We start from the raw sequence: 24,562 nt of genomic DNA, 5'->3' as shown, positions 1-24,562 counted from the left end.
TCCTGCACCTTGTGCATTATTCCCAAGAATACCTGCCATTGCTGTTCCACTGACAATTCTGCTAGGATGCCCGCCCAGTCAACTTTAGCCAGCTCCTCCCTCATGGCTCCATAGTCTCCTTTGTTCAACTGCAAAATTGACCCTTCTGATTTGCCCTTTTCCCTCTCCAATTGCAGATAAAAACTTATCATGTTATGGTCACTACCTCCCAATGGCTCCTTTACTTCGAGTTCTCTTATCAAATCCTGCTCATTACACAGCACTCGTAATCCAGAATAGCCCTCTCCCTGGTCAGCTCTCGTACCAGCTGCTCCAAGAATGCATCCCAGAGGCACTCTATAAACTCCCTTTCCTGGGGTCCAGTACCAGCCTGATTTTCCCAGTCCACTTGCATATTGAAATCCCCCATAACTACTGTGGCAAGGCTAATAACTCACTATTCAGCTTGCACCCAATATCTATGCCACCGTTCGGAGGCCTGTAGATAACACCCATTGGGGTCTTTTTGCCCTTACAGTTCCTCAGTTCTATCCACACTGACTCTACTTCTGATTCAATGTCCCCCCCTTGCAAGGGACTGAATCTCATTCCTCACCAACAGGGCCACCCCACCCCCTCTGCCCACCTTCCTGTCCTTACGATAGCATGTATACCCTTGAAAATTCATTTCCCAGGTCTGATCTCCCTGCAGCCATGTCTCCGTTATCCCAACAACATCATACTTACCCATTCGTATCTGAGCTTCAAGCTCGCCTACCTTATTCCTGACACTCCGTGCATTCAGATATAGGATTTTCAACCCATTTCTCCTCTCTCCATTCGTATTAATGTTCTGAAATTGTGTAGTTCCTACCTGTCCTCTACCCTCCATCTCGCTATCCTCTCTCTCATTCTGGATCCCCTCCCCCTGCAAATTTAGTTTAAACCACTCCCCCCCTCCCCCCCCCCCCGAGCAGCATTAGTAAACCTTCCTGCAAGAATGTCAGTACCCCTCCAGTTCAGGTGTAAACCGTCCTGTTGGAACAGATCCCATCTTCCCTAGAACAAATCCCAATTATCCATAAAACTGAAGCCCTCCCTCTCGCACCATCCCCTCAGCCATGTAATAATCTGCCTAATCTTCCTATTCCTCTCCTCACTCGCATGTGGCACAGGTAGCAATCCTGAGATTGTTACCCTGGATGTCCTGCCTCTCAACTTAGCACCTAACTCCCTGAACTCCTTATGCAGGACCTCCTCTCTTTTCCTGCCCACGTCGTTAGTCCCTACATGGATCACAACATCTGGGTTCACGCCCTCCCTCCTGAGAATAACCTGAACCCGATCTGAGATATCCCGGACCCTGGCACCAGGGAGGCAACAGACCATCCAGAATTCCCAATCATCCCCACAGAATATCCCATCTATCCCCCTGACTATAGAATCCCTATCACTACCGCTCTCCTCTCTTCCTTCTTCCCCTTCTGAGTTGAGGGTCCACTCTTGGTGCCAGAGACCAGACCTCCACAATGAGTTCCTGGTAGGTCATCCCCACCAACAGTATCCAAAGCGGTATACCTATTATTGATGGGGACAGCCACTGCTCTCTCTGCCTGCTCCCCTTCCCTCTCCTGACAGTTACCCAGTTACTCTCCTCCTGTCTTATCGGTGTGTCTATCTCCCGATAACTCTTATCTATCTCTGCCTCCACCTCCCGAATGATCCGTAGTTCATCCAGCTGCTGCTCCAATTCCCTAACTCGGTCTGCTAGGAGCTGCAGCTGGACGCACCTTTTAGAATAGGATGATTTGGCAGATGGATGCGTGGCTAGGGAATTGGTGCAGTGGGCAGGGTTTCAGCTTTGTTATCATTGGGATCTCTTCTGGGGAAGGTATGACCTGCACAAAAGGGACGGGTTACACCTGAACTGGAGGGGGACCAACATTCTTGCGGGCAGGTTTGCCAGAACTGAATTGGGAGGGTTTAAAAAGTGTGGATTAGACAGGGTTCTGTAGAGTTGCAAGGTAGCCAGGAGGGAGCTTAAGAATGGAGTTAGGAGAGTTAGAAGGGGGCATGAGAAGTCCTTGGCAAGTAGGATTAAGGAAACCCCCAATGTATTTGTGAAGAATAGGAGGATGACTAGAGTGAAGGTAGGACCAATCAGGGATAAGAGGAAACGTGCCTGGAGTCAGAAGAGGTAGGGGAAGTCTTCAATGAATACTTTGCTTCAGTATTCACCAGAGAGTGAGAGCTTGATGTTTGAGAGGATAGCGCATGACAGGCTAATTATGCTAGGGTATGTTAACGTAAGGAAAGAGGATGTGCTGGAACTTTTGAAAAACATTAGAATGGATACGTCACTGGGGTTGGACAGGATACATCCAAGGTTATTACGGGAAGTGAGGGAAGAGATTGCTGTGCCTTTGGCAATGATCTTTGCATCCTCACTGACCACAGGAGTAGGTCCAGATGATTGGAGGGTGGCAATTGTTCCCCCTTTCAAGAAAGGGAGTAGGGATAACCCTGGGAATTAAAGACCAATGAGTCTTACTTCAGTTGTGGGCAAATTACTGGAGAAGATTCTTAGAGACAGGATTTATGGGCATTTGGAGAAGCATAGGCTGATTAGGGACAGTCAGCATAATTTTGTGAGGGGCAGGTCATGCCTCATGAGCCTGATTAAATTTTTTGAGGATGTGACAAAGCGCATTGATGAAGGTAGGGCTGTGTATGTGGTGTACATGGATTTCAGTAAGGTGTTTTGGCACAGTAGTGTAGCAGTCAGTGTGATGCTATTACAGCGCCAGCGATTGGGGTTCGATTCCCTTCATTGTCAGGAGTTTGTAAGTTCTCCCGTGTCTGCGTGGGTTTCCTCCAGGTGCTCAGGTTTCCTCCGACATTCTAAAGACATACAGGTAGGTTAATTTGGGGGTTTAAAATGGGCGGTGTGGACTTGTTGGGCAGGAAGGGCCTGTTACCACACTATAAATAAAATTTTAAAAAAGTTTCCTCATGGAAAGCTCATTCAGAAAGCCAGGAGTCATGGGGTCCAGGGAAACTTGGCTGTGTGGATTCAGAAGTGCCTGTACTGTGCTGTTATGTTCTATGAAATCACATACCAACACCGATCAAATATGGGCTTACTGCTCTCCAAGCACCAATGCTTCCCTTCCTCATCAGCTGCCCGAGTGCGAGCTCCAGATAAAACAAAGGGAGTCCTGCTGCAACTAACATTATGACATAAGGAATTAAGAATCCACCTGAAAAAGAAAAATGCAAATTATTTGTGGAAAACATTAAAATCTATGGTTCATAATTTACACAGCTCCAACTATCATAATTTATACCTTGCTTTGTTTTTCTTTCCCTTCAGAGTTTATTCTGTGCCAAGTATGTTTCCTTCAGGGACAAAAGGCTGAAAATCTAGACCAATACCTCTTTTCATTTTGTTCCATTATTGACTGCTAGGTGGAACATGACACATCTGAAAATCAGCAAATAATTCAGCACTGGAGGAGGTCTCATTCACCCCATCAAGTCTAGATCAGCTCTTTCCCAAAGTGCCAGCAGGTCTGTCCCACTCCAACTCTCCTTTTCCATAAACTAACCACAAGTATGCACACAGCCAGTCAATGGGTTCTAACTTCCCTCAGCCTGATGAAAAAAGGTATGCACTTCAGGTTAAGCAATAAATCAATTTTAAAATTCTCATCATTATTTTCAAAATACCTCCATGATCTCCCTTCCTTTCTCCATAATGGTTTCTTGTCCCATTACCCTCTGAGATGCTCTCACACTCCACTTCTGACATTTTGACCATCGCCACATTTAATTGCAGTGAAACTAGAAGCCATGTGTTCAAATACCAAGACCCACAAGCTTCGGAAATGCTTCCCTAACTCTCTTTCCACTTTAATGATATTCTTTATAATGTACTTCTTTGACTAAACATTTAGCCATCCATGCTTTTGTTTTCTTGTGTGGTGTGGTATCAGTTTTTGGTTGATTGCACATATTTTTTGGTTAATGGCTCAACATAAATGGAAATTGCTGTTGTTAATACTTTGGCACAGCTGGTAGAGCTGCTGCCTCCCAGCTCCAGTGATTCAGGTTCAGTTGTGACATCCACTGCTGTCAGTGTGGAGTTTGCATGCTCTCCTTGTGACCATGTGGGTTTCCCCCCAGTGATCCAGTTTCCTCCTAGATCCCAAAGATGTGCACATCGGTGGGTTAACTGACCACTGTCAGTTGCCCCAAGTGGATGTGAGTGGTAGAATCTGGGGAAAGTTGATTGGGATTGAGGGTGGGGGGGGGGGGTGGTTGGTGAATAATATAGGATGTGTAGGATTAGTGTAAATAGGTGCTTGATGGTTGACATGGATTTGGTGGGCCTGTTTCCATGATCAGATGACAATTACAAGTGTTAATAATTGAGGCACCTTCATGGTAAATCATTTTACTGCTTCATGTGTCCAAACTACAAATGTTAACAGTGCCCTTCCTGTATAAGGGATTCCATAGTCACAGGTGATCCTATTAAATCCACAAGCAACATTAAATTCAGACAGAAGTGAAAGACAGCACTCCAATGAAGTCAATTTGAGCGTTAAGAACATTTGAAATAGGAACAGGTGTAGGCAGCTTATCACCTGTAGCCAGATCTGCTGTTCAATTATACAAGTTATTTTTCTTCTTTTTCAATCTTTTTAGTTTTCAAATTAATACAGATTAATATATAACATCAATGATTGTACATGTAATACAGGTAAGATCAGGAGAACAATCATGGCATAGATAATCATAAAGAACAATAAAATATAAAAAGAATCTGTAGAACCCACAATCTCTTAGTAAATGAATATAATATAAAAGAAAGGAAAGAAAATTTTTTTTATATAAACAGGAAAAATCCCCAAATCAATCAGAAAAATTATAAACAATATATCAAACCAAACTAAGCTAAACAGAAAAATTTCAAAGAAAAAACAAACAAAAAAGACCAGACTAAAATTTCTCAGTAGAAACAGAACAATATTATGTCGTCAACTCCGTTCCTTTAAGTTGGAAAGTTATTGAAAGGGGATCTATATCATGTGGAAAATATTGAATAAATGGACTCCAAATATCTTCAAATTTAAGCAAAGGATCAACAGTACCACTCCTAATTTTCTCCAAGTTTAAACATGATATAGTTTGAGAGAACCATTGAAAAGTAGTAGGGGGTATTGGATCCTTCCATTTAAGCAAAATGGATCGTTTGGCCATTAATGTAACAAAGGCAATCATACAGTTAGCGGAAGCATATAAATGGCCAGACTCTATCCTTGCTAATCCAAAAATTGCAGTGATAGGGTGAGGTTGTAAATCAATCTTCAATACATTTGAAATAATGTTAAAAATGTCTTTCCAATATGTTTCCAAAAGAGGACAGGACCAAAACATATGTCAAAGAAGCCACATTTGATTTACATCTGTCACATATAGGATTTATATAGTGATTAAAAATGAGCTAGCTTATCTTTTGACATGGGTGCTGTGAACTACCTTAAACTGTATCAGTGTCTGGCACACATTGAAGATGTATTAACTAAATGAAGAATTTTCTTCCAGGTCTTTATAGGTAAAGATGTCTGGAATTCACTTTTCCATTCATTCTTAACTTTGTCCAGTGATTCTGAATGTATTTTCATAATTAAATCATAGATTATTGCTATCAAGCCCTTCTGATAAGGGTTAAGACCTAAAATTTTTTCCATAATTTCAGTTTTGTAAGGAGTTGGAAAAGAGGGTATAGTAGCTCTTAAAGTTTCTAATCTGCAAATATTGGAAAAAGTGTGATCTAGGCAAATTGTATTTGTTAGACAATTGCTCAATAGATGAAAAACAGTTATTAATGAATAAATCACAAAAACATACTATTCCCTTCCTTTTCCATATAGAAAAAGCTGAGTCAACTCTGGATGAATGAAAGAAAAAATTAGATTGAAATGGGACTTGACATGTTTAATTTATCCAATCCAAAAAAAATTATGAAATTGAAACCATATTTGTATTGTATGTTTAGCAATTGGGTTAATCATATGTTTACTTAATTTGGTAAGTGCAAAAGGTAGTGAAGCTCCTAAAATAGAAGCTAATGAAAATTCAAGTACTGATTGGTGCTCTAGGTGTACCCATTTAGGGCATTGAATTACATTTGAATCTTGTATCCAAAAAAATTAAATATCTGATATTAATTGCCCAATAATATAATCTAAAGTTAGGCAGGGCCACACCACCATCCTTTTTTAGTTTTTGTAAATATTTCTTATTTAATCTTGGGTTTTTATTCTGCCAAATATATGAAAGAATTTTAGAATCAATGGTATCAAAAAAAAGCTTTTGGGATGAAAGTTGGAATCGCTTGAAATAAATATTAAAAAAAATTTGGTAAAATATTCATCTTAACTGCATTAATTTGGCCTACCAATGATAAAGACAGAGGGGACCATTTAGTAAATAATTGTTTAACATGGTCAATTAAAGGCAATAGATTACCAAGAAACATAAGGACTTACTTAGGTATTAAAATTAGCTTTAAATACATAAAATAGTCAGTTACCAATCTAAAAGGTAATTGCCTATAAATTGGGGTTTGCATATTTAATGGAAAAAGTTTGGTCTTATTAAGATTTAATCTATAGCCAGAAAAAACACTAAACTGATCTAGTAGTGATAGTACTGCAGGGATAGATTCCTCCAGATCAGAAATATAAAGTAATAGGTCATCTGCGTGAAGAGACCTTATGAATCTTCTGTCCGTGAGTAATGCCACATATATTTGAAGAGTCCTGGAATGCAATAGCCAAGGGTTCTAAAGCAATATCAAATAATAAAGGGTTTAACTGGCAACCTTGTCTAGTACCTCAAAAGCCTAAACAAAGGTGATCTTTGGTTATTAGTAAGTATTGAAGCCATGGGTGTATAGTAAATCACTTTAATCGCAGATATAAATTTAGGGCTAAAATTCAATTTTTGAAGTGTAATGAATAGATAGTCCCACTTAACTCTGTCAAACACCTTTTCAGCATCTAGTGAAACGCACATTCTGGAACTTGGGATGAAGGGGTATATATAATATTCATTAATCTCCTAATATTAATATGTAAATAACAATTCTGAATAAATCCTGTCTGGTCTTCAGAGATAATTTGTGGAAGAACCTTTTCCAATCTAAAGGCCAATATTTTGGAAAATATTTTTGAATCTACATTTACTAAAGAAATAGATCTATAAGATGCACAATCAGTGGGATCTTTATCCTTTTTAAGAATTAAAGAAATAGTTGCTTCATAGAAAGATTGTGGTAGTTTACCTACTAATAGAGCATCTTTAAAAATTTTGGCTAACCAAGGAACAAGAATATCAGAAAAGGATTTAAAAAAAAAATTCATCTGTATATCTGTCAGGGCTGGGTGCTTTACCCGAGTTCATTGAAAATATGACTTTATTTCTTCCTCTGAAATGGAAGCATCTAATGTAAAACGTTCATTTAAAGATAATTGGGGAATCTTCAAATCTCTTAAAAATTCATGCATTAATGTAGGATCCTCGGGGGATTCTGATTGGTATAAAGAAGAATAAAATTCTTGAAAGGATTTGTTAATTTGACCCTGATCTATCATGTAGGTACCATCTGGTTTACAAATTTTATTAATCTGACATTTAGATAAAGTAGCTTTCAATTGGTTGGCCAATAATTTACCTGATTTGTCACCACATATATAAAATTGACTTCTGTTTTTAAGTAGTAGATTTTCAATTGAAAATGTTAATAATAAACTGTTGTAATTGGAGTTCTGTTCTCTTTTTAAAAAGCTCCAGGTTAGGAGTATCAGAATATTTTTTATTGATTTCTTTAATCTTGTCAGCTAATATACGTATTTCATTATTAGCTTGTTTTTTCAATCCAGCAGAATATTAAATAATTTGACCATGGATATATGCTTTAGAAGTATCCCATATTATCCCCCCAGAGATTTCTTCAGTAAAATTAGTTAAAAAGAAAAATGAAATCTGTTCTTTAATAAATTGGACGAAATCTAAGTCTTGTAATAGAGAAGGGTTAAATCGCCATTGTCTGACATCAAAGGATACATCTGGTAATGTAGTTGATAAACTCAATGGCGCATGATCAGAAATGGCAATTGCATCATATTTACAGTCCATAGTAAGTAGAGCTAGTCTAGCATCAATAAAAAAAATCTATCCTTGAGTAATTATGGTAGACATAAGAATGAAAATTCTTTATCATATGGGTGTAGAAATCTCCAAATATCTAAAATTCTGGATTCAACTAAGAAGGAATTAATAAAGACAGCAGATTTGTTTGGAAGTGCAGGATTTGACACAGATCTATCTATTGAGGGGTTTAGACAGCAGTTAAAATCTCCACCCATAATCAGTGTATTAATTTAAATTAGGAAAAAATGCAAACATGTTTAAAAAAAATTCAGGGTGATCTATATTGGGTGCAAAAACATTAACCATAACTTTTTTTAATCATGAAGTAGACCAGTAATTAATAAAAATCTACCATTTGGGTCTGATATTGTCTCATGATGGACAAATGAAATTGAAGAGTCTATAAAAATAGAAACTCCTTTCACCTTGTGAATTTGAATGGAACTGTTGACCCCCTCCAAAATTTTAAGCGTTGATTATCTTTCTTCCTGATGTGAGTCTCCTGAATGAAAATTATCTGAGCATTTAATCTATGAAAAAACTTTATTTAAAAAAAAATCTTCTTGCGCTTAACTGGATTGTTTAAGCTGTTAAACATTCCATGAAATAAAATTAAGTCTTATCCATTTTAAGTTTAAAAAAAACATGGTATGTAAAGGGTTAATCTTGGTATATGCGAGTCTTACCAACAGGAAGAAGTAAAAAATCCTCAGAGGAAACGGAAATGGCGACAATTTAGAAAAATTTGTAGTTTAGCCCAGAAGGGGGAAACCTAAAAACAGCCCACCCCTTCCCCCAAAAGCCTGAGAACTGGCCAATAGGCAGCCAGAAAGCTACCCTCTAATTGAACTAAACCCAGTTTTATTGGTGGCAATAGTCCAAATTGAAAAATATATAAACCACTCATGTTTTGTCTAAAGGTGAATAACATAATCCAAATAAAGATATTGAACTAACAACATAGTTGTGAGATTGAAACAGAGCCAAAGGGTGTTAACAGTTGACATTTAAAAAATAGTTTTATTACTAATAAATTCTTTATTACTAAAACAAAATATTAAAAATATTAAAAGGAGGAAAGGTTTAAATCTAAAAATTAATTGGACAATAAAGCAAGTAGGTAGTAAATCAAAGGAAAAACAGTGTCTCTTCAGCATTTCTTAGCTTCTAAAATTAAAAGCTAGTTCAAAATAAATTCCTCAGCCTCTCGGATGGATTTAAACAATTTGAGATTTATCAGGTAGCATAATCCTCAACCTTGCTGGGAATAATAATGCAGGATGATAATTGCTTTGATCAAGATGAGCCACAATTGGTTTGTAGGTCAGCCTTTCTTTCATAACTTCTGGGGTGTAATCTTCAACTATTCAAAACTTCCATTGTTTAAATTGAATCATTCCATGTCCACAAGCGGTACAAATCAAGAGTTCCTTGATGTTGACATAATGGAATCTCAGTATTACTGGCTGAGGTTTTTGATCCGGAGCAGGTTTGGATCTTAATGCTCTGAGCCCTATCCAGAATGGGCTGAACAGGGAATACTTCGGAACCAAACACATTAACCAAAAGTTTAGAAAAGAATTCCGTAGGGTTACCAGTCTCTTCTCTGGAAAATTGATGATTCTTAAATTTTTCCTCCTGCATCCTTCCAGGTTGATGATCTTCTGTTGCTTTTCCAGGTTTTGCTTGGTCGTAATTAAGGCTTTTTCAAGTGAATGGAGTTTGGCATCTCTTTACCAGCATGGTTGAGTTTAGCAATTAATTGCATTTGTTTGGCATTTTCCTGTATAGGAGTATTTTGTTTGTCTTCAAAGTCCTTTAAAATGGACTTCAATTTTGTGAAGCTCTGGTCAAACTTTCTATCCAGATTAGAAATAGTTTCCAAAGCAGGTTGGTCTCCAATACCTTCATCATTAGCTGACACTTTAGATCTGGTGCTCATTTTAACAGTTAAAGATCAAGATTAAACTTGTGCCAGTATGGTAAAAGACTTAATAAAGAGTGGTAAATAATATATTGAAAAGTGCCTGGACCAAAGCCAAGTTATGACTTAGTCAATTGAGCAGCACCAACACAATTATACCAGTTCTAATCCTTGTATTCCTTTGTTGCCTTTGTGTCCAAAAACGTGTTGCCACTGAACATGCCCAGTTACTGAGGATCCACAACTCTCAGGGTAGAGAATTCCAAGGACTCCTCTTCATATCAGTGCTAAGTGGTTGACTCATTATGGTGAGACAATGACTTCTGGTTAAAGGATTTTTGGCTGAATGACCCAGCCTTTTAACATTTATCCTGCCAATTCTTCTATTTTATGATTTAATGAGATTACCTCTCACTCCCCTATTTCTTAGTTTCCTCCTCCATTGGGCAAATCCCCTCAGCTCAAAAATCAATACATGAAGTGTGTCCATGAGCTGGATTTAAGCTCCATGTGGTAAACTGGTGAGATGACATCATTTTATATTTAGCACAGTCCCTTTTGATTTTGGCTGAATCCTCCTGAAAGGTAAATGTACTGACTCGTCAAATGTATGATCTTATCAACACTATTGCCTTAGATTTTGAGAACTGGAGGCTGGGAGAAGTAGCTATTAGAGAAAAATGTTTCTCCTTCCTAGAAAAAAAGCTGCTCCCTACTTCTAATGGTAAAACTATTTAAAATTAACCAGTTTGAGAAAGTCCAGTAGATTAGTTCTATACATTCTCCCTCAGCTAACATTAGAATCTGAAATTTGTAGTATGTTTAAGGCTTTTAAATATACAAGGTGCAAATTTCTACAATTAAACAATATCAGGGAATTGTAAAAACAAAGGTTGCATTGCAGAATATACTAGCTCTCTTACAAGCTCTCAGAGTTAATTTGGTTTCACAATTACTATTTAGATAATAACAAAATACCCATTACCTTGAAGCCATATCAGATTTATGTCTTATTAGTGATGCCCGACAGGAGTAGTAAAGCCCTGAAGTAAATATTGTACAGCTGCTAGCTAATGTCCACAAATCGCATTCTAAAGAAAAGCCCATTTGTAAAGGATTAACTTTTGAAAAGTCCAAAAAGAATCATTCTCAAAACCTATAAAATAAACTGTTTGACATCAGTTAGTCTTGAACGAAAGTGAATTATTGATGGCAAATCGGGTTTGGATCTCTTAGATGAAATGAGTTTGGAGAGGGCAGGGAAGTTGTTAGAGAAGAACAGCAGAGGGATAGGTTTAGATCTGCTGTGAGGGCAGCAACTGGAGCTGATCAGGGTAAGGTGAATGGAGAACACACCAAAGCAGAGGCACAAACTTAATTTTAGAAACAAAGCAACCTTGAACTAGATGAGGGGGTGAAGAAGAGAAGGTTTAAGAAAGATGAAAAGAAGCAATGATTATCCTACCCTGGGATGGCAAAAGTAGATGGTTTTGAAAGAAATACTTGCCAATAGTCCCATTTCCCATAGAAATACTAGTCCCATTTTTTTCTAATTATTTTTTAAACCTATGACTGTTGTTTTTAGAGTGGGACAAATTGGGTATCACTTGTTTTCAGGATCTGTTTGCAGGAGGGAATTTTTCTTTGTCTGAACAACTTTCAACCAAATATAATTTACCAAAAACTCATTTTTTTCTGATATTTATGAATTAGAGATTTTCTTTGATCTCAATTACATTCTTTCCCTATCAGTCCTGATAAAAAAATTTACTAGATGCAATTTTTAATTTGAAGCCTTTTCATGATGGCTCAACATCTAATATTTATGACAAGTTATTAGGAATGAGTAAGGTTCCATTAGATAAAATTAAAAATGCCTGGGAACAAGACTTGCGGATGTCAATTTCTGAGGAAACTTGGAAGGAAAATTTTTTAATTGGTTAATACTTTGTCCTTATGTGCCCGTCAGTCTCTCCTTCAATTTAGTGGTCGATACAGCACACTTGTCTAAAGACAAACTATCCTGTTTTTATTGGGATACATCTTACTGTGACAAATGCAATAACTGAGAGGCTTCTTTAATTCACATGTTTTGGATGTGTCAGAGTCTGAAAAAATATTGGACAGAGGTGTTTCAAACTTTTTCTGTGCTTTTTAAAATAAATCTTAAACTTAATCCTTTGACTGCATTATTTGGGATTGTTGGAGAAAAAGATATAACTTTGGAGGCTTCTGATCTACATATTCTGGCATTTATTTCTCTTATAGCCAGGAGGGCTGTGTTGCTTAAATGGAAGTTACTCTGCCTACTCGTATTCAATGGTTACATGATGTTATGTCATACCTAAATTTAGAGAAGATCCATTGTTCAATTCTTGAATCTGACTTAGACTTCCAAACCTTGCGGGGACCTTTTTTGAATTATTTTCAAAACCTTTGATTTGGTGGTTAAAGTACAGACATTGGCTGATATCATTATATCTCAAGGGTCTTTCCTTGTCTTTTCTTTTACCAAACAGCTTCAGTTTCTGGTAGTTGGGGGTAGATTTTTTATAATAATTATTCCAATTTTTTCTTAATTAATAATCACATGTAATAGTTAATATTGAGTATTGTGATCTCAAGTATGATTTAACATTGTATTCAGTAGTATTATCCTCTCTGCATGTACTTTTTTTTGTGGAATTAAAAAAATATTGTAAAAAGAAATACTTGCACTTATGTAGCACCTTTTAAAATTACCTTCAAGCTTCTGCAAACAGCTATGTGATAATAACCAGATAAACTGTTATGTTATGTTCTCACATACAATCTCCAACAACACACTTTCAATTACAACAAAGATCCAGGAACATTTCTCCCAATCTCTCAAAGCAAGGGAAAGGTTGAATAAATTAGTTAAGTCAGTGCATGGTTAATGATTGGAAACTAGTGCTCAGCTCTCTGAGCTCTGGCATAAATTGCTTGGCCTCTCCAGGTCCCTAACAGAGTGACTGGAGTGACCTCAGCCAAGCTGGGCTGGTCCAGCAAATGATGATGGAATGGGAAAAGTCCAGTCTGCATTCAGCTGGTGCCCAGGGCCTGCTCAAAGGTCAGCAGGAGCTGGCAGAGACTGGGGAAGTTGGGGTGGGGCTGTATTGTTTGATTTGGGTAGGTGTTGGAACTTTCCAGCTTTGGAAGAAGAATTGTCATTGTGTGATTCCATATCATTCCTAGTTATCCAAGAAAGAGCACGTGAACCAGATCAGTTCAGGAGGATAAGCAAATACCAAGACAGGTGGATGAATTTGTGTTTTCAACTTGAGTCTACAAAGTCATTGTGGTTAGTGGAGAATGGTGAGGCAGAACATCATCCCCAAAACGTGTAAACAGTATAAACAAGATAGCAGTGGAAGTGGGAAGAAAGTCTACAGAAACACATGATACAGTGCAAAGTAATGCCCAGAATTTGCAACTGCATCATGCCAATAGACATTTCAAAACCAAATGGGAAATACTGGGGGGATAAAATGCAAAAGCATTATACTGTGAACTAGATTCCTGAAATACACACTATGCAATGCATTGTTAGTATAATAGTTGTGGTATGTCTTTCACTTGCCTGTAAATTTATACAATATCATACATTATCTTGAGACCCTGAGTATCACAACAGCTCTTCCATAATTATTATTTCTGCCTTTCCAAGTATCTTCTAGTAAGCAGGGGCTTTGGGATGATTTGGCTCAGATGAGACAGTTGCTGATAGAAATGAGAGGCAAGTTCATGCCTTGCTACATTAGCTACAAAGTGATGTTATTTACCAATTCCTTAGAAATATTACCACCGACTTCAATTATGTAAAAAAAACTATTTAGCAGGATAACAGATCCTTCCAGTCCAACGAGCCGGCGCCCAATTACACCCATGTGACCCTACTAACCCATATGTCTTTGGAAAGTGGGAGTCTTTGGAATACACCATTCATGGGGAGAATATAGAAACTCCCTACAGACAGATGCGGGAATTGAATTCCGATCTCTAGCGCTGTAATAGCATTACACTAACCACTGCGCTACCATTTTATCATATAAACTTGGAATGACTGAAAAGATAGAGAGGTGGAAATGATTGAATAGTCAATGAGAAAGATTTGGGAGAAAACGTTTGAATGCAGAGTGTATATTCGAGTTCCAGAGCTCCGGATAGTAGGACTTTGCTGTTTGAAGGCTGTGAAGATCCTAACCTAGCCATAAATTCAGAAAGGATGGAGTTAAAAAAGTAACTTCAAAAGTTCCCTCAATTATTGTGTCCTTTTCGTAGTACTGTCAGAGTCAACGTAAGACTTGAGAGTGGCCCTTACTTCATTGCCGCACATATCATTCGCTTACAGCGGTTATAGAGCATTATAATGCATTTTAAAAAGTTGACATGGTATTTCACATTGCCAGCAATTACAAGATTATGCCTTTTTAATATGGTGCTCTATGCTTAATACCAAAATAAATAGTGGCGAGCAACGCATTTTACTGATTCACCTTAGTGCATACGGACAGAGGTATCCACCATTGATTTTATTGATTCTCAAGTTAAATTTAAAAAGAAACTTATCCATACTCAAACCACTTTTGTGCTCGGAATTGAACGCGGCAAGGACGAGAATCCATTGCCTTAGACTCCACTTCTGCTGTAAACTAGTTGGACTTCTCTATTAAAAGTTGTGGACAGCCGGTACACTTGCACGTAGAGGAACTGATCGACTTTGAGATTTCCCTGCCACCGATCCCTGCCAATAAGAGCAATCGATAGAGTTTACCTATCTAACAGGGATGGATTGTACATAAACACGGCACCAACTCACCTCCACCGTGCATCTGACAGAGGTAGGGGAAACGCCATACATTGCTCAGTCCGACCGCAAACGAAATACAGGCGAATATAAACTGCATGGGATTGTCCCACGAAGGTCTGCCGTCTTCCATGTTTGAGAGTGTGGAATTTTTTAGCTGCGAGATGTCTTACACTTGTTACTGAGCCGGTGAAAAGTGAAGGAACTGTCCAGGAATCTGGCACTGGCAAAACCAGATGTTTAATTTTTAATCTTATTAACTACTACGGTACGGTAAATAGTTAACAAGGAGGAATGGCTCTCCTATGGTTGTGCTGTGTAAAATATCAGACCACAATAATTATTCTCGCAGAATGCCTACAAGCTATTGGATGGAATTGGAAATGGAGGATGGGCAAGTTTTCGAGGTTCATAAACTTGGATTCAATGGTGTGAGTTAGTTGTGATTGCCATAGAAAGCTGATGTCCAAAGGGGGCGTGCAGTACAGAACATTTAATAGATTGCCAGCTAATCTGCTGATATTCCGCCAAACACGCTGTTTTATGAGCATGTTTACATCATGCTGCATAAAACAGCATCACCAATGCTTCATGGAAGTTGGTTATGACTTACAATCGAGTTCAAGTGTTACGCTGAAAGTGATTCGATCCAGCGACAATCATCTCCAGAGAAACCTTCCTACCATATTGTTAAGGGGCTGCAAGATTAATTTCGGGTTCACTAGATCTGCTGAAACACTTAATAGACCATCGGGATAAAAGAAGACTTTACATCATAGCTTTGCTAATGACAGTACGGCTGTTGCATTACGAAGAAGCATAGCAAACGACCGATCTCACAACGAAGATTATTAAACATTTTTTTCCAAAATTGACAACTTGAAGAATGTTTCTTATGAACAAAGAAATTATACTTTATAGCATGTGAACTCTTACCTTATGTAAACATGCTTTAGATGTATGCAGAGTGATTATGTATGCAACAATTAACATTGTTGTTATTTTATTTGCAACATTGTTGTTATTTTATTTGCATGTTTCTACGAGATTTTTTTTGTAAAATAGATTATCCGCATGAGGATTTATAAATATCAATATTTCTTGGAATTTTTAAGGAACATTTACTTTAATATTGTATGGAATACTTTATTCACAATGGATAGGACTAGGCAATTACTTAATTCATGACATTTAATTGAACTGCAATTTAAATATATGGAATACTGACTGAGAATGAGGAACGTGATTAAGATATTTACAATAGGAAATTAAAATAAGGATCTCAGACCTAGCATTTAAGCTTAGATACTTGTATAAATTTTCCTCTACAGGGTATAATTGCATCTTCTGGTTTTCTCCAGAAGATGCTAGGTTAATTTGCTAATATAAATCGCCTCTTTGACCTTTGACCCATCCCCCGGCGGAGCTGTGCTCCCCTCCTCCCCCACACCTGCCTATCACTATCTCTTACCCTCATCTACCTATCACCACCTTGTGCCCACCCCACCTCCCCTCTTCTGTCCACCTATCACTGCTCTGCTTTTCCCTTCTATGTATTGGGCTTCCCCTTTTCCTACCTTCAGTCCTGGAAGAAGGGTCCAGACCCGAAACGTTGACCGCCTGCTTTTCTCCACGGATGCTGCCTGGCCTGCTGAGTTCCTGCAGCATCATCGTGTTTTTCATCACAATAAAAGGAATGGCTAGATACATGTCGAGACAATGTGTGGCATGGATGGAAGCCTACTGGAAGTGGCATTCCCATGTGCCTGGACCCTTTGACCCAGATTGTAGTGGCCATAGCTTGGGAGGAGCTGCTGAAATAGGCGGGGCAGAAGTTGTAATACATTTTGCTGATGGCACAGAACTGCAGTCATAGTGTGTCATTGATGGGGAGAATGAATGTTTAGCATGGTGAATAGGATGCCAAATATCCAGGCAGTTCTTCCTCAGCCTGGCCTGATTGTATTTGTTATTTCCTAACGCCCATGTCCAGTTGCACATAATCACAACTATTTTCTATTTTTGGGGATTCCTTTGCACAAACACCTCTGTGACTTTAGCTTGACACTTTCAATCTAAAAGAATTTAAAATGAAATTAGTTGAATAACAGAGTTGAAACATTTACTGGGATAATAATCCATTATTTACAATGATATTGATCTGTTCAATAATGCTGTTTGTTCAAAATTCAAAGAGGCAGGTTCAACATCAAAGGGGACTGTTGTGTATATAACTAGTCATGCCACCACTATTCAACAGAATGTTCATAGATGATTGCACAATGTATCATTCCACTCATAACTCAATTTGAAAATGAAGCAAATCCTGCCTGCGTGCAACAAGATCCGTACCACATTCAGGCATGAGCTGATAAGCGGGAAGTAACATTTGCACCACAAAGGTTTCTGGAAATGACAACCTCCAACAAGGGAGATTCTAACCATCTTTCTGAATATTCAATAGCATTATCATCACCAAGTCCCTCACAATTCACATGCTGAATTGTGGTCTGGATGGTTTTGTGTTTCATGAGTGTTATTGAGTTGCATGCTTTCAGGCACATATGCTATCCTGTCATATTCCTAACGTCTGCCTTGTAGATGGAGGAAAATTTTAGGAACTTGGAATTTGAGATAGTTGTTGCAAAATACATTAATTTTGACCTGACCTGCTCTTGCAGCCGTCATATTCATATGGAGGTTGGGTGCAATTAAGTTTCTGTTCAGTGATGACATCCAGCCATTATAACCACTACAGAAACATGGCTAAGAGAGGGACAGGGCTGGCAGCTAAATATTCCAGGGTACGTGTGCTCTAGGTGGGATAGAGGTGAAGGAAAGAGAGAAGGGTGAGTTGCATTTCTGATTAAGGACAACATCAAGCCAGTGGTCTGAGATGAAATTACTGAGGTATCATCCAGTGAGGCTTTATGGGTGGAGCTGAGAAATAAGAAGGGGATGATAACCTTGTTGGGATTCTACTATAGGCCCCCTAATGGTCAATGGGAATTGGAGGAACAAATTGCTGGAAGATTGCAGAAAGTTGCAAGGATAATAGGATTGTCACAGCAGGGGATCTTAACTTTCCCAATATAGACTCTGACTGCCATAGTGCTAAGGGCTTAGATGGGGTGGAATTTGTTAATAGATGGAAGGCCCTACCAGCGAGATGGCAAAGCTTGACCTACTCACGGGAAATAGGGCAGGATAAGTGACTGAGGTGTCAGTGGGGGAGCACTCTGGGACTAGTGACCATAGTTCTATTAGTTTTAACTTAATTATTGAAAGGGATAAATCTGGTCCCTTAAAGTTCTCAATTGGGTCAAGGCAAATTTTGATGGTATTAGACAGGAACTTGCAAAAGTTGATTGGGGTAAGTTGTTTGCAGGCAAGAGGAAGGCTTTTAAAAGTGAGATATCGAGGGTTCAAGATCTAGTGAAGGTCAAGACTAGCAGGAGTAGGGAACCCTGGATGATGAAGGATATTGAGGCTCTGGTCAGGAAAAAGGAGGCATGGGTCAGATATAGAGGCAGCTGGGATCCAGTGAATCCCAGGAGTATAGGAGGTGCAGGAGTACACTCAAGAAGGAAATCAGGAAGGCAGAAAGGGGTATGAGGTAGCTTTGGCAGAGAAGATTAAGGAGAATCCAAAGAGATTTTATAAATATATTCAGGGGAAAAGAGTAACTAGGGAGATAATAGAGCCACTCAAAGACCAAAATGGATATCTTTGTGTGGAGCTGCTGGAGATGGATGAGGACCTCAATATGTATTTCTCCTCTGTTTATGCCTTGGAGAAAAACATGATGACTTTGGACCTTGAGATAGTTAATAGGGAGGTCTTGGGGACAGCCAACATTACGGCAGAGCAGGTATTGGATGTCTTAAAATGTACGAAGTTAGGTAAATCTCCAGGACCTGATCAGTACATCCAAGAACACTGTGGGAAGCTAGAGAAGAAATTGCAGGAGCCCTGGCTCAGATACGTGCCTCATCGTTAGCAATGGGTGAAGTGTCAGAAGACTGGAGGGTGGCTAATGTTGTACCTTTATTTAAGAAGGGCTGCAAAGAAAAACCTGGGAACTGTAGATCAGTAAGCCTAACATCTGTGGTAGATAAGTTACTAGAGGGGATTCTGAGGGATAAGATATACAAGCATTTGGAAAGACGGGTTGAGAAGAGATAGTCAGCACGGCTTTGTGCATTGTAGATCATGTCTGCTGAATTTGATTGGGTTTTTGAAGAAGTAACCAAGAAGGTCTATGAGGATAGGGTGGGAGGCATGGTCTATATAGACTTCAGTAAGGCCTTTGATAAGGTTCCGCATGATAGGCTGCTATGGAAAGTTAGATCACATGGGATCCAGGGAGAACTAGCTAATTGGATACACAATTGGCTTGTTGGTAGGAAGCAGAGGGTGATGGCGGACAGTTGTTTTTTGGACTGGAGGTCTGTGACTAGTGGTCTTCCCCAGGGCTCAGTGCTAGGCCTATTGCTATTTGTCATCGATATTAATGACTTGGATAAGAATGTAAAAGGCATGATTAGCAAGTTTGCGGATGACACTAAAATAAGTCATTGACAGTGAAGATGGTTATGAGGATTTTCAGAGGGATCTTGATCAGCTGGGTAAGTGGGCCAAGGAATGGCAAATGGCGTTTAATTTGTATAAGTGCAAGGTGTTGCATTTTGGGAAGATGAATGAGGGTAGAATTTTCAAAGTGAACGGTAAGGTCCTGGGTAGTGTTGTAGAATAGAGGGACCTTGAAGTACGAGCACATGGTTCCCTGAAAGTGGCATCGCAGGTAGAATCAGAATCAGGTTTATTGTCACTGACTTATGAAGTGAATTTTGTTGTTTTGCGGCAGCAGTATGGTACAAAGATATAAAATTACTATAAATTACAAAAAATAGTGCAAGAAAAAAGGAATAACAAGGTAGTGTTCATGGACCATTCAGAGTTCTGATGGCAGAGAGGAAGAAGCTGTTTCTGAATCATTGAATGTGGGTCTTCAGGCTCCTGTACCTACACTCCGATGATACTAATGAGAAGAGGGCATATTCTGGATGTTGAGGGCCCTTAATGATGGATGCCGGCTTCTTGAGGCACCAACCCTTGAAGAATTCCTCGATGGTGGGGAGGTCTGTGCCCGTGATGGAGCTGGCTAAGTCTACAACCTTCTGCAGCCTCTTGAGATCCTGTGCATTGGAGCCTCCATACCAAGCTACGATGCAACCAGTCAGAATGCTCTCCACCGTACATTTATGGAAACTTGCAAGAGTCTTCAGTGACATACCAAATCTCTTCAGACTGGCATGCCTTCTTCGTTATTGCATCGATGTGTTGGACTCAAGATAGATCCTCCAAGATGCTGATGCCCAGGAACTTGAAGCTGCCCACCCTTTCCACTGCTGACCCCTCAATGAAGACTGGTGTGTGTTCTTCTGACTTCCCCTTCCTGAAGTCCACAATCAATTCCTTGGTCTTACTGATGTTGAGTGCAAGGTTGTTGTTGCAACACCACTCAACCAGCCGATCTATCTCACTCCTGTATGCCTCCTTATCGCCATCTGTCAGGGTGGTGAAGAAGGATTTTAGCACGCTGGCCTTCATCAATTAGGGCACAGAGAATAAAACTTGGGTTGTTATGTTGCAATTGTACAAGATTATGGTGAGGTCACATTTGGAATATTGTGTTCAGTTTTGATCACCCTGCTATAGGAAAGATGCTATTAAGCTGAAAAAAATGCAAAGGAGCTTTATGAGGATATTGCTGGGACCTGTGGGATTGAATTATGGAGAGAGGTTGAGCAGGTTGGGACTTTTTTCATTGGCACGTAGGAGAATGAGGGGTGATCTTATGAAGGTGTATAAAATTATAAAGGGCATAGATAAGGTGACCGCGCACAGTCTTTTACCCAGAGTTGGGGAATCAAAAACTACAGGCCATAGAGTTAGGGTGAGAGGGAGATGATTTAATAGAAACCTGAGGAGCAACTTTTTCACCTGGAGAGTGGCCAGTATATGGAATGAGCTGCTAGAGGCAGTGGTTGAGGCAGATACATTAACAACACTTAAAAGGTACTTGTTCAGATACATGGATAGGAAAGGTTTAAGAGGGATATGGGCCAAATCTGGGCAAATGGGATGAGCTTAGATGGGAATCTTGGTCAGCATGGACCAGCTGGGCAGAATGTCCTATTTCTGCGCTGTATGACTCTATGCTATATGACTACCACTGTCAGTAATGGTACCTTGTGGATGAGTATTTAAACTAAGTCCTCACTTGTCATGAGATCTTGTTCCTACAATTGAAGGACATGAGAGGAGCCTGGCACTGTGTGGGAACTTGTCACTTACCAGCTCATGCTTGAATGCTGACCAAGTCTTTCTGCGTGCGGGAATAGGATGATTTATCTGTATGTTTATGATAGATAGCGAATATTTTTTAAATTTTAAATTTTAAAAAAAATTTTATTTACAGCGTGGTAACAGGCCCTTTCGGCCCAATGAGTCCACACTGCCCATTTTAAACCCCAAATTAACCTACCCGTACATCTTTAGAATGTGGGAGGAAACCGGAGCACCCAGAGGAAACCCACGCAGACACGGGAGAATGTACAAACTCCTTGCAGACAGCGACGGGAATCGAACGCTGATCGATGGCGCTGTAATAGCATCGCGCTAACCGCTACGCTACCGTGCCGCCATTACAAAGTCTAATGAATTCCGTGAAGCTAAATTTCAGAAATGAAGTAGTGCACCTACTTGCATGCACTAATATGTCACGATATGCACATGTGAATACAATGCTACTCCATTTGTTTATTGATGTTTACATGACTTTGCTATGTACAATTGGTTGCCATGCATCTTCCACTACAAAAGTGACTGCACCTCAAAAATGATTAATTGATTTTGCTTGGGACATACTCAGGTTATATTATTCTAAATTTGCTTTTCACTGAGATTCCAAGGAAGCTGGCACTTGCTGTCAGGTGTAATTTTGCCTTAAAAATTGAACGTTCATGCAGGTAACCGTTGGTAAATGTTGGTAACTGATGTGGCAGTGGATTAGAAACAATAGGATAAGGGCATTGAAAACTTTGGCAGGGGATTGACATGCTTAGAAATCTGGTCATTAAAGCTTGAAACACATTTTAAAAATAAAAAGCTAACGGAATGTTACAATGACTCTTTTGGGAAAATTTTTGAGCATAATTGAATTGAAAAATATTTCATAAAATAGTTGCAAAATCAAACTGCTGGAGGAGCTCAGCAGTCACGCAGCACTTGTAGAGAGAAATAGAAAGTTGAAGATGTTTTTGTCCATTTCCCTCCACAGATGCTGCCTGACCTACTGAGTTCCTCCAGCAGTTTGTTCTTTTGCTCCAGATTCCAGCATCTGCAGTCTCTTGTGTCTTTATAAATTAGTTGTTTATTTTAGTTAAATTTCAGAAATAAATGCTAGGCTTGCAATTTACTCCTAGCTATCCCACTATTCTTTAGATACCATATGGGTCTGAGTATTACTTGCAATACAAATGAGAAACAAATTATTATTATATAATTTTTTCACTGGTTTGCTTTTTAGATGTCTGAAATTAGCAAGAAGTTGTTATTGTGGGAAAGTAATTATTCAAAATGTCAAAAAAGCTGTTGCTAAACTGGAGGTAAGTATACCTGGGGGTAGCATTTCATTCACAAGTGCGTATGGTGATATATCAGTGTATGCAAGTATGTGCACTACTTCATGTCTGAAATTCAGTTTCACAGAATTCATTAGACTTTGCAATATTCCCTAGTTAGACTATTCATCATGCACATACACACAAATCATCCTACTCCCACACAAAGCAAGACTTGGTCAGTATTGAGGCATGAGTTGGTAAGTGGCAAGTTCCCACACAGTGCCAGGCAATGACCAACTGCAACAAGATAGAGACTACTCTTGACATTCATCAACATTGTCATCGCTGAGTCCTCCACATCACTGAGTCCTCCACTATCAACATCCTATTATGTACATACCATTGATTAGAAAGAACTGGACCAGTCACATAAATATTGTGACTAAAGATCATATTGGAGTTTGGGTATCTTTCAGAGACTGCCTCACTACCTGATTTTCTAAAATCTTTCCAAAATTTGCGAGGCATGGAATACTTTTCACTTACTCGGATGAGTACAGTTCCAACAACACAAAGGAGGTTCAATACAACCCACAACAAAACAGCCCGTTTGATATGCACTCCATCTACTTCTCGGAACATTAATTCTTTCTACCACCATATTTACAAGCACTCCATCTACAAAGTGCTTTCAATTACTCACCAAAGCTTCTTCAATGATGTCTCTCAAACCGGTGACATTTCCCATAGGAAAAGACAAAGGCAGCGGGCACATGGGAGTGCCAGTATCTGCAAGCTGCCTCCAAGTTGCACAATATTTTGGATATGTATTCCTTCATCACTGTTTGTATTATGGTACATCCTACGCAACAATTCTGTGGAAATGCCTTCACCAAAAAGGCTTGCAGCTTTCAGGAACATGACTCAGTGCTACTTTTTCAAGGGCCATTGGGGATGGTCTAGAACAGGTGGCTTGTCACTTATTCCTACAGTATATCCTCCAAATTAATATTATAAAATGTTTGAAAATCAGGAAACTGCAGATGCTGAAAATCTGAATGATAAAAAGAAAGTGCTGGAAATACTCATCAGCTCTGGCAGCATCTGTGGAAATAGAAACAGTTAATGTTTCCCAGCTGGCACCTTTTGTCTGAACAATCCGATGGAAGGTCCCTGACCTGACATGTTACTGGTTTCTATTTCTGCAGATGCTGCCTGACCTACTGAGTGTTTCCAGCATTTTATGTTTCTTTAGCATAAAAAGATTTACCTCTGACAATTGCACTCGATGTGTGTCTCCAACTGCTCTGAGGGATCTGGGTTGATTTTGCAAACCATAGAACAACTGTCAGCAGAGTGATATCTGATTAGCGTGTGCTCAATTCATTTTAAGATGTGATAATCCATTGGACTCTCAGTCCCTTTGGCTGGCATTGCTGAGGAAGATACTTACATCTAGAATCTTTTGATATGGATGTGAAAGCACTCTCAGCTGAGGCACTGCTCCCATCTTTTGTGAGGATGGACCCCTAGGTCCCATGAGTGCTTTAATCAGTGGTTAAACCTATTAAGACAAATGTCAGAACTGGAGTAAGTAGCTCTTTGTGTTTCTTCTCTTCTTCCCTTCTGTGACAGACACACCACAGTGATCTTCACCCTTGATAGCATAATTGAGATGACTCACCTTGAGTTTAGTGAATTATGAACTTATAATGAAGTCATCGTGTAGATTTAGATTCATTTAAGGAACACAGTGCAATGATAGTGCAAGCTTTTCAATGTGAAAATGCAGCTATTATATGAAATAGCACTTCATTGTTAATCACACAAAAATGCAGAGTTTTCAGTGGCATTTTATAATTTTATATGTTAACTGTCTTTTGAAGATCAAGAGGTGAATTACAAAAAATTTGCCCTATTTGCTTTGTCATTTTTGACTTATCAACCAAACACTGCTTGAGCTTGGACTGTTCCCAC

The 24,562-nt window shown here is 39.1% G+C and overlaps 1 protein-coding gene across 3 annotated transcripts in view; it reads right to left on the bottom strand.

Annotated features, from left to right (window-relative positions):
- LOC127570253 (sodium- and chloride-dependent transporter XTRP3-like) overlaps positions 1-15,087 on the bottom strand; it is a 63,434-nt gene extending 48,347 nt beyond the window's left edge. For 2 of the 3 annotated variants that reach the window (XM_052015595.1, XM_052015596.1), the window contains exons 1-2: positions 14,967-15,087; positions 3,099-3,239 (exon numbers count right to left, since the gene is read on the bottom strand). In XM_052015595.1, the coding sequence (XP_051871555.1) occupies positions 3,099-3,239; positions 14,967-15,087 (262 nt within the window). The remainder of the gene's footprint in view (positions 1-3,098; positions 3,240-14,966) is intronic. The other variant, XM_052015597.1, reaches the window with a different exon arrangement.
- Between the last annotated feature and the right edge of the window lie 9,475 nt (positions 15,088-24,562).

This window comes from Pristis pectinata, chromosome 5 (assembly GCF_009764475.1).
Source record: "Pristis pectinata isolate sPriPec2 chromosome 5, sPriPec2.1.pri, whole genome shotgun sequence".
Classification (NCBI taxonomy): Eukaryota; Metazoa; Chordata; class Chondrichthyes; order Rhinopristiformes; family Pristidae; genus Pristis; species Pristis pectinata.
The sequence above is the reverse complement of the archived record's forward strand: the minus strand, read 5'-3'. Positions and strand labels throughout refer to the sequence as shown.